This window comes from Charadrius vociferus, unplaced genomic scaffold (genome assembly GCF_000708025.1).
Source record: "Charadrius vociferus isolate BGI_N301 unplaced genomic scaffold, ASM70802v2 scaffold341, whole genome shotgun sequence".
NCBI lineage: Eukaryota > Metazoa > Chordata > Aves > Charadriiformes > Charadriidae > Charadrius > Charadrius vociferus.
This window is the reverse complement of record NW_009646847.1, coordinates 1,053,306-1,063,328: the sequence shown is the minus strand read 5'-3', so window position 1 is coordinate 1,063,328 and position 10,023 is coordinate 1,053,306. Positions and strand designations below refer to the sequence as shown.

Genomic DNA, 10,023 nt, shown 5'->3' with positions numbered 1-10,023 from the left:
CCCCCAGCCCCGTCAGAGTGCAGCTGCGCCGGTCAAGTCAACCCAGGGGCTCTTGCGTTGCCTGAGCGCTTCTTTGAGCTAACCCTGGCCGTTGGGCAGCCAGGCGGCGAGTTTGGCCGAGTGACTAATGCACCTGGCCCCCCCCCAGCCCCGTCAGAGTGCAGCTGCGCCGGTCAAGTCAACCCAGGGGCTCTTGCGTTGCCTGAGCGCTTCTTTGAGCTAACCCTGGCCGTTGGGCAGCCAGGCGGCGAGTTTGGCCGAGTGACTAATGCACCTGGAAACCGCGCTGGCAACAGGCGAATTGCTGTACGAGTAAAGGTTAATTTCGGCCTGGTCAGAGTAGCAGCCCCCCGTCTGCAGGAGGAGATGGGAAGGCGAGGGTACAGGGAAGGAAGAATTGGATCAGCCTTTCTGCAGCAGCGTGGCTGAGAGCCTCACGCCGGGGAGAAGGGGCAACAAAACTTTTTAGAATGACAGTGGGATGGTTGCGAAAGAATGGCTGGGAGCTGGGTGCTACTTAATGTCTGTGTTTTGAACTAGTCTATTAAAACACGTTGTTGTTAATCAGAAAAGTTACTTGAGTTTTACAAAGACATTGCAACTCACACTGAGACTGTTTCTTGCAGCACTGTAAAGTTATTTTAATGTTGCAGGGGTATGTACCAGTTACAGAAGGGCAAAACTTAGGGTTTTTTTATGGCATCAGAGTTATATCACACATACATATTTCTGTGGCAATGTTTTTTGAGCTTGGTTTACTCTGTGCACCATTGAAATAACTGTGCTGATGCGTGACTAGATCAACTAAATAAACTGGATATATTGTAGATAGTAATAAACCACTAGTTATACACAAAATGCTGTCACTATCCAAAAGTCTGCTCCAATGTATCCTTCAGGTAGAAGCCAAGGCCTTGCTATGTGATAGCTCTTAAGAAGGATCTTTTGATGAACAGTTCTTGGCATAACAAAATGTTGTAATAAAGTCTCCTCTGAGTTAGTTTTCTGAAGGACTGATGAGTTGAACTGGCTCACGAGACTGGAGAAGTGTCAGGAAGTTCAGGAAGTGTCACTCATTCAGGAAGCAGGAAAAGTGTGGGGAGTATGGAATGGCAACTTTTTCCTTCTGATGACAGGACTGTTGCAACCTTAGTTTGTACAGTCCATGGGTTAATCATACAGCCATTTAAAAACTTGCATATTCCCGTGACAGAGGTTGGCTTGGTTCTGGCAGTTGACTTTCATGTTTCTTTAAAAATGTGGTTTTGTCAATGAAGTAACACAGAGAGAGAGATTGGGGATTTGACTGTATGATAGTTGTTGCAGATGACATCTTGAGGCATTGGTTTACTTCCCCCATCTTCCGAAATAAGCGAATGAGATCATGTCTTCTAGCAGCTGTGCTGTTTACTGTGAAATCTGAGGTTTTTTTCCACTTGGGCTTCTTAGAAATCTAGGGCTGAAATGAACCTCAAAATACCATCTTGGTAAGCTCAGCGTACTGAATTAAGGCACAGTCACATTTTTCTAGATGACTGCTGGTAGATATTTGTCTAACATTCTTAAAACTTTAATGTACTCTGGTACTCACATCAGTGGCTGGTGTCACTTGTCTAGATTGAATAGACCCAGGCCTTTAACTTTTTGTTTTAGTGTATATTTTTAAACTCTGTTAGTATTTATGGAGTAGTCCCAGTTTTTTATTATCTTGCATTTGTTTCTGGGGTCAAGATTCAGTCTGTCAGATTGGAAATATCCAGGAAGTTTCTATTCCCTGTTGGCCTTGGTTAGTTGCAGGGTTGTAAAGGGGGAAAGGGAATGATGAGTGCTGTAGGTCCAGTCTTTAGCAAATAACCAGATTTAGGAATAGCAGGCCTGTACCTGTTTGTTTGGAGAAATCATGGGGTTTTTTTTGCCCCCCAAGTAAAACAGTGACTGGTGTCCTTCTAGCACGACCAACAGCTCCTGGTTCCAATGACCTTCCCCTCTTTTCCCACAGAAAGTGTTTATCATGTTGGGCTCTGGGTTCAAGGCTGAGCGCTTGCGAGTCAATCTGCGCCTTGTCATCAATCGCCTCAAACTGCTGGAGAAAAAGAAGAGTAAGTATTTGAGAGGGCAGGTCTGACTCAAGATGCTTTTGGGGCTCAGGAGACATGAGGAGAAGATTTTTTTTCTGGGTTTAGAGTACTTCCATAGGCCAAGTATGGAGTAGCCTTTTGCTCTTCCTTGCTGGACCCAGGCCTTGCAGTCTGCCTGGTGTGTGAGTACCCAGAGGAGCAGGCTGGCCACAACGTGGCCTCTGTCCACCTTCCTGGCAGGTGTCAGAGTGCAATTTATGGGGTGGTAGCTGTGGGCTGTGTTTGGAGGGACATGCCAGTTTGCCCCGAGGGGACTCTCCTGGGCCTTCTCTGCGCACAGCGTAGTGGGGAGCTTCATGGGTGCTGTGGGAGGCTCTCCCCACCTGTGCTGTCCTGACCTGCCCAGACACAGGTAATATCCATGGTTCTGATTGACTCTGCAAGGAAGTTGAAAGTGTGGGAGTCTTTCTAGCAACTAAAAGCCCATTCTCCTTTCTCCTGGGAGTTAGTGTGCTAGGATCTAGACACAAGGGTTCCACCGAGCCATGGCCTGGTGTCTTGCACTGTAAAGGCTCAATGAAGGAGAGAGGAAAAACTCATGATGGCTTTGTGTGTGGTGGGGACTGTGGGTGGGTATGGAGGCAGCAGCCCCCTGCCAGCACAGTGACTGGCCTTGGGGATATGTGCCGTAGCTGAGTTGGCCCAGAAGGCAAGGAAGGAGATTGCAGATTATCTGGCAGCCGGAAAAGATGAGCGTGCCAGGATTCGTGTGGAGCACATCATCCGTGAAGATTACCTTGTGGAGGCCATGGAGATCCTGGAGCTGTACTGCGATCTGCTGCTAGCCCGCTTTGGCTTGATTCAGTCCATGAAGTAAGCTCTGGCCTAGAGGGTGTGCTGTGGGAGAGGGTCCAGGCCCCCTGGGCTCGGGGAGGTGTACTGCTGGGGGCAGCCATGGGATACAGAAGGGCTCCTGTTTGTCTCAGTGTCCTAGGGCCTCCAGAGACCTGTTCTTCCCCAGGCAGGGAAGACTCTGGAGCCCAGCATGAGGAATGGGGCCTTTCAGGCTAAGCAGATTAAGGGCAGCAAAGACTAGGTGCTTGCTATGGAGATAGGATTGTCTTCTGTTTTCCTTAGGGAACTGGACTCTGGCCTGGCAGAAGCAGTATCTACACTGATTTGGGCTGCTCCACGACTCCAGTCAGAAGTGGCTGAGTTGAAGATTGTGAGTAGGGTTGTTTGAGGGGTGTTAACGTGTGCAGGGTGGGGGTGACGAAATCAGAAACTTGTGGAAGCCTTTGTCCAGGACTTTGTGTCCTGACAGAGGACATGTTTTTATGGGCTTTGCAGATGGAGACACCAGTATAGGTGTCCCTGGAGCATCAGGGATGTCTAGGGCTACTCAGTTGGGGCACTCTGGCAGAAATGAGGGCCATGTGGGGAGCGGGCAGCTGTAGGGGCTACAGCAGATGTGCAGTGTGTGATGGGGGAAAGCAAGGGTGTGCACATTCCCAGAGTTTCTCTTCTGCTGCAGGTTGCTGACCAGCTGTGTGCCAAGTACAGCAAGGAGTATGGGAAGCTGTGTCGGACAAACCAGATTGGGACAGTCAATGACAGGGTAATGAACTGGTGGAACAGCTGCAGCCAGCTGGAGCTGGCAGGACAGACATGCCTGCTGTGGCTTTCTGTCCCGTTTAACCTGTGGCCAGGGGCTGAGGCCTGTGGCTCACTGCAGAGGAGGGTGGGCCAGCTGTGCTGCTGGGGGAGCCTGCCTGCATTGGAGCATGGGAACGTAGTGCTGAGATTCCTGGCAGGCAGGGCCCTGCTGTGCTGGCTGTGGATGGAGAGAAGCAGAGCACATGGAGCCCTGGCCTGTGGTTGCCAGCAGCCTCCTCTGCAGTGGTGCTGTACTGGGAGGAAAGGCCTCCCCAGGGCTGCACTGTGCTCCCTGCAGCAGGTGGCCCTGGCTGGGATAGAGGTCTGCAGTGCTGCGCTGCCCTGGTCCTGCTGACTGTCTCTGCACCCTTGTGTTCCAGCTGATGCACAAGCTGAGCGTGGAGGCACCACCCAAGATTCTGGTGGAGAGATACCTCATTGAGATCGCCAAGAACTACAATGTGCCCTATGAGCCTGACTCAGTGGTGATGGTGAGTGAGGCACCTGCAAGTCTGGAGCTCCCTTTTGTGTATCAGTGACTGAAATGTCCTGCTAGTGCTGTGCAGGCTTTCAGAGCACAGGGCTGTAGCATTGCAGCAAATTTGGTGGTAATTCTGCCTTAGCATCTTCTAGACAGCCCTAGCATAGCAGGATCACTGCTCCTTCCCACAGTCCTACAGCATGTGGCTGTAGTTAGTCATGGCATAGTCTGGTTCCCTTTCTGATTCCCATTAATATCACTGTGTACCTGCTGTCTGTTCTGTCCTTGTTGTATCGTGTCCTTGTCATGTTGTCCTATCTTGCCCAGTGACAAATGCTGCATCTAACGCTGTTCAGAGGGCTGTGATCAGACTAGAGATGTGTTGGTGAGCAGAATTCTTCCACCCTGTCCAGGCTGAAGCCCCTGCAGGCGGAGAGGCAGATCTGATCGATGTGGGATTCACAGATGATGTGAAGAAGGGTGGCCATGGAGGTGGAGGAGGTGGTGGATTTACAGCGCCACTGATTGGTCATGATGGACTGGTACCCATGCCGGTGATGATGCCTATGCCCATGCCAACACCAAATCCCCCCTTTTCCTATCCGCCTCAAAAGGGACCGGTAAGTGCCTTTGCTTTGAGCATTCCCTTTTTCTGTGGAAGACTCCAATTGTGGTGTTTAGTCCTGTGCCTGCTGATTGGGAAGTGTCTGTACCTGGTAGCTTGATGTGTCAGAAGGCCATTGTGTTGCTGTGAGACTGCATGTGATGGAAATTGTGGGCAGTGCAGCTGAAGCTTCATGTTGCTTCTTGACTGTGGAGGTTCCTACCCCTGTTCTCCAGCCAGCCCTCTTTGCCTTCAGGGAACAGAGGAGTCCAGACTTAACTCCTGAGGCAGTCTTCTGACTGTCAGGCTTTTGACCAGGGGTTGGAGCTGCACTTTGAAGTTGCTAGGCTGGTAGTGTGCCAAGATTCAGTCAAGGAAGTAAGGTGAGTGTTGTGGGGTGGGAACAGCACAGAAGATTGCGGAAGTGCCCTGCCTTTATACCTGCAAGGGGAGGGGATGGGACCAGGCCAATGGCTCTTGGAGATGATTTGTTGCAAGGGTGGAAGGTGGGAGCTGAAAAGAGCATTGTTCTCTGAATACAGTCATTTACAGGGTGTCTGTGTGAACTGGAGAGTGGCAGAACAGTGGGATGGTTTGGAGTCTGAATGTGGTCCCTACAATGCTGCAGTGTTTTTTGTGGAAAATTTGGGCCCAGTATCATCAGCTGGCTGAAGATCTGGTCATAAATATGCTGAGGACTTGTGCCAAGTCTAGGTCTTCGAGGCAGAGTTTTGTTACAAGTAAGGGTAATACAAAGCCTTGAGTGAGCCAGAGGCCTCTGTCCTCTTTTGTGATACTGCACTCAGGAGAAATGGCTCAGGTGTGCTTAAGGCAGGTTATTACCCTTTTTCTCCTGGTACTTCTAATGCCTTGAAAGATGAAGTGTTTAGTCATGCTGGTTCTTTAGAATTACCCACAGTCCTGTTAGCTGGGTCTTGTTGCTCAGGTGACTACATCTGACTTAACACTTGAGAGTCTTTTCCTAGGAAGTATAAACTATATCAGGTTGGATGCTTGCCCCCATTTATGTTAGACTGCTGCTTTCTCTGACTCCCATAGCAGCTGTAGGTATATTCTGTCCCGTGGTTGCTCTCCCAGGTGAGTAGTCTGATGCATGACTGTAATCTCTCTATGCAGGAGAACTTCAATGGCCTACCAGTGGGGACCTACCAGCCTTTCACTAACATCCATCCACCACCAATTCCGGCAACTCCACCAACATATGAGTCTGTAAGTGCCTGAGCTGAATCACCATTGTAGGCAGCAGAGGGAACCTCAAAAAGAGTGCAGTGGTAGCCATGGAAAAGGCAAATGTTCATTAGGCACATTGCTGTCAACCTTTGGAGCTTTTGGGGTGGTGCTTGGCGTTGCTTACAGGGGTGGTGAGTCACTGGGTGCATGTGATGGGAGAATGACTTGTGAGGAGAAGTTCCTCATTGTGCTATGTGTTTTGGCTGCAAAGGAGAGCCAAGATCTATTTTACTGCACTGTTAAAATGCTGATAAACAAGTAGAGTCCACAAATTTGGGGATTTTTTTCAAGGTGAAGGGTTTATCACCTTCAGTCTGTTTAATTATGGCTTTTGAACTAATTCATAGTTAGGCTGCATGAACACTTTGGATGACGCAGATCATGTATGTTGAAACACTCTTCCTTTCCCAGGCTTTTCTCAGTCCTTGGGAACATCAAAGGAGAGGCTGGAGTCTTGTCTTTCTATGCTTGTCTTTGTTTTTGCTGCTGCAGTTACGATCATGCCTCTCATTTTGCTTTCGGAGATGTGCTGCTTGTTTCTGTGGTATCCTGAGTAGGGATGAGCGTAGCTAAGCACCTGTGTGTGCTAGCGCCTTGTATGAGCTGCTCAGCAGGCTTTGAGTCCAAGAGATGCGGGCACAGATGTAACAGTTGTTAGCTGGGTAGCAACAGATGGCACTGACCGCAGCCCACAGGGAATGGGGAGTTATACGAGAACAACTGACCATGCCGTGGGCCTTTGTCCCAACCGGACCAAAACCAGAGATGGGGTCATTTCATACTTTGCTACTGGTTACAAGGACCATATTACATATTGTTTATGAAAGAAAGGAAGCAGTAGTTGTGATTATATGGATGAAGAGGGCAGTCTTCTCCCACCTATGTCCTTGAGAAATATTTTGGACCTGCTAGTGGGCATTCTCTGTTTATCCAGTTCCAGAATATGGCCAGTGAAGCTGCTTTGACTGACAGGGAAGGAGAGGAAAGTTGAAGCACTGCCTCCTTTTCTTGGGAGGAGAGGCAGACTCTTCTGAGTGTGCTGGAAACCGTCTGCGTTCTTGGGGAGGGATGGGGCGTGCATTGCTCTGCTTGGGTGTGGCTGCTGTTGCCCATGAGTGGTGCCTGCACGCCACTGTGATCCCGTGCCTGGTAGGAGAGAGAGCTGTAGTAACTGAGAGTCTTTTCCAGATTGAGGAGCCTAACGCCGACAAGGACACTGCTGCGCCGGCAGCTGGTGAGTATGTCAAGAGGTATGGGAAAACTAGGATGGTGTGGGGCTGTGGTTAGCTTGGGATCCCAGTGTCTTTGGGAGGAAGCTTTCCATATAGGGAACAATGTGTAGAACTCAACATATCTTGAGAGCAAGATTTTAATTTGAAGAGGACTCTGGAAACGGAGAGTATGCTCTTAAAACAGGGAGGATCTAGACTTCCAGTGGGAAGCTCAAGAACTAGAGTTTGACTTCAGAGTCAGTACTGGGTCTCCAGCTTAAGCTGACTCATCAGACCAGATGTAGGATGTTGAAGGATAAAGTGAGAAAGCAACAGCTCTAAGTGATAATACATTTTTACACGGCCTAAATAATATTGTTCTGCAGCAACAGAATGAGAGAAGTAGGGACTAAGAGGGTAGATAGGTTTGTATTAATGTCAGTGTTGAGATTGCATACAGCAGAACAGGACTAGTAGAAATGGCTGTTATCCCTTAGTACCTCTGCCTAAAGGCTTACGAGATGCTTCATGCATCATCACTGGATCATAACAAAATTCTGCTCCCTTGTACAATGTGGTTCTGCTCCGTGTTTTGAAAGCATCTCTTATCTCTAGCACTTGATAAGGGCAGAGAGGGTTTTTAGAGTAAGTAGACCCTTGGGATCTCCAGCAAGGATTTCTAACGATCTAATGGAGTCTCTGGGGAGTGTTGGTGATGTGTGCTGATAGACCTGTGGGTGTACTGGATCTGGCTGTAGGCTTCAGTTTGACAGCTGTTTGACAGCTGGGTGACAGCATGCGATACCTGCATGTGTCTTCAGGGACTTTGAATCCTCATGATGCAGTCCAGCCAGTGTAGGCATGTGGGAGGTTCACCTCTCCTGCAGCTGGCTACGGGCATGGAGGGGGATCTCCTGCTGTCTGGTGCAGCCATAGGGACAGGGTCACCGGTCTGGATCTGCCATGGCTGCAGCCCCTTGCAGCCACATAAACCTGACACCTTGTGGGTTTCCCCATTGAGTCTAAATGCAGCTGGAGGTGCGTGACCACTGATCCAGTTCAGAAAAATACACTGCTACTGCCTTTTTGGTAGAACGACCTTTCTTTAGTGTGGCTGGCTGGCCTGGTGAGAGTGTGATGATGGTGAGGTGAAATGATATTTCTGTTATTCTATGTAGGGCCTGGGCCCAAGCCAGAAGCTTCTCCTAAACCAAAAGCTGGAGCTCCTAATACCTTTGATAACTTTGTGCTGCCTGAATTACCATCCGTGCCAGATACGCTGCCAACAGCATCTGCTGGCGCCAACTCTTCTGCCTCTGAAGACATTGACTTTGATGATCTTTCTCGGAGATTTGAGGAACTAAAGAAGAAAACATAAAACTGACTGGGCTGTAACTCCAGTGTGAAGGGCAGCAGTTGTGACAGCTGCTTCTCTCTGAAACACTCCCCTTGAAATTGGTTTCCTGTATTAACCTCAAATGAATGCGCTCTTCTTTTTGAGCTCTCTTCCTGCTGTACTTAAACCAAATGCTGCCGCTTTCCTGATCTTTGTTGCTCCAGGAGATGAACTGTGGGGAATCTTGTGAGACTGGAGCAGGGAACAGCCCCTGTCAGTCTGGGTAGCTGTACAGGAAAGCTGTGCATGACGTTCTGGGTGCCATTCCTGGCAGAGAAGGGAGGTGAAGGCTGAAACGGAATGCGGCCGCCTCCTATACCCTGGTGGTCTCAAGGGCAGCAGCATCCACAAGCTGCCCCTCTCTGCTTGATGGCCTGTATGGTAAGGGTGATTAAATCCTTTTGGTAAGACTTCTAACTAATTAGGGTGGAAGCAGGGACTATGGTCATGAGGAGATGTGGCGTTGCACTTCTGCCATGTCCCTGGCTCCAGCTCTCTCTGGTTGCAGTTTGCCTGATGTCCTCTTCCGCTCCTACTGGACTCCCAGGGAGCCCGCCGTGGCCTTTGCTGCATTCCTGGCGGGAGCCTGCTCCCCACTTACAGGAGTGTGGCACTGTACACTTTCCCATTCGGTTCTGCCTGAACCCGCTGGCAGGGCTAGCAGAGTGATGCGGCGTCTGTGGCTGCACCAGCTCCTTTCTCACGGGGCGCAGAACGTGTGCGGAGAGCTGAGGCCAGGGTGACTGAGGGGAGGGGTGGCAGTAACTTTGCCCACCCCTGGGCAAGGGGGTGGGAGATCCCCAGCCTCTGCACTGCTGCTGTGCGCCAGAGGTGCTGCTGAGCCTGACCTGCTCTCTTCTGTGTAATGTATCTGTACATAACACTTTCACACAACTCTTCTTTGAAGTTTTTGTCGATTTGTACCTTATGGGTTGGTTCCTAATAAAGTGTAGGCTCGGGAGCAGTGGTGTCCGTGTGGGCTGTTATTGGGGGGCTGCACAGCGACAGGACCGTCTTTGTTCCTGGTGCGAGTCCGTGGCAGTGTCCTGTGGGGATGGCGCTGCTGCCGCGGTTCCTGTGCTTCCCCCCGCCCCCCCCGCCGGGCGGCGGTCGCTGTGACCTGCTGCAGAGCCGGGGCCGTCCGGGACCGGGGGCCGTCTCTGACCCCGCCCCTTGTCCACCCGTGGGCGGGGTCAGTGTGGTCTCGCTCCAGGCGCCGCCCCTTGCCATTCATTCCACGATCCGGCCGCCCACCCTGAGTCCTGCTGCGCCTTTATTGGCTGGGAGGGCCCGGCCTCCGCCAATCATCGTGTCGGGCTCCCGGAAGTGCCTTTCCACGTGTCGGG

At 50.6% G+C, this 10,023-nt stretch overlaps 2 protein-coding genes across 3 annotated transcripts in view; both read left to right on the top strand.

The window, feature by feature from the left end:
• Positions 1-2,004: 2,004 nt before the first annotated feature.
• Positions 2,005-8,775, top strand: IST1 (increased sodium tolerance 1 homolog (yeast)). 2 transcript variants are annotated; one of them, XM_009894040.1, is made up of 9 exons: positions 2,005-2,099; positions 2,771-2,951; positions 3,216-3,303; positions 3,613-3,696; positions 4,115-4,225; positions 4,629-4,835; positions 5,957-6,049; positions 7,259-7,304; positions 8,460-8,775. In XM_009894040.1, exons 1-9 carry the CDS (start codon positions 2,012-2,014, stop codon positions 8,657-8,659), a joined length of 1,098 nt encoding a protein of 365 aa, XP_009892342.1. In that variant the 5' UTR covers positions 2,005-2,011; the 3' UTR covers positions 8,660-8,775. The 2 variants fall into 2 exon arrangements, with proteins under 2 accessions (XP_009892342.1, XP_009892343.1); XM_009894041.1 differs by lacking the exon at positions 5,957-6,049.
• A 956-nt stretch (positions 8,776-9,731) lies between these two features.
• The window catches only part of DHODH (dihydroorotate dehydrogenase (quinone)), a 4,025-nt gene continuing 3,733 nt past the window's right edge, over positions 9,732-10,023 (top strand). Inside the window, exon 1 of the mRNA XM_009894077.1 lies at positions 9,732-9,869. Within this exon, the coding sequence (XP_009892379.1) occupies positions 9,732-9,869 (138 nt within the window). The remainder of the gene's footprint in view (positions 9,870-10,023) is intronic.

Coding starts and splice junctions, on each gene's coding strand:
- IST1 (XM_009894040.1), top strand. CDS start 2,012: ATGTTGGGCTCTGGGTTCAAGGCTGAGCGCTTGCGAGTCAATCTGCGC. Junction 2,952..3,215: donor GGCTTGATTCAGTCCATGAA/GTAAGCTCTGGC, acceptor TGTTTTCCTTAG/GGAACTGGACTCTGGCCTGG. Junction 6,050..7,258: donor CTCCACCAACATATGAGTCT/GTAAGTGCCTGA, acceptor AGTCTTTTCCAG/ATTGAGGAGCCTAACGCCGA.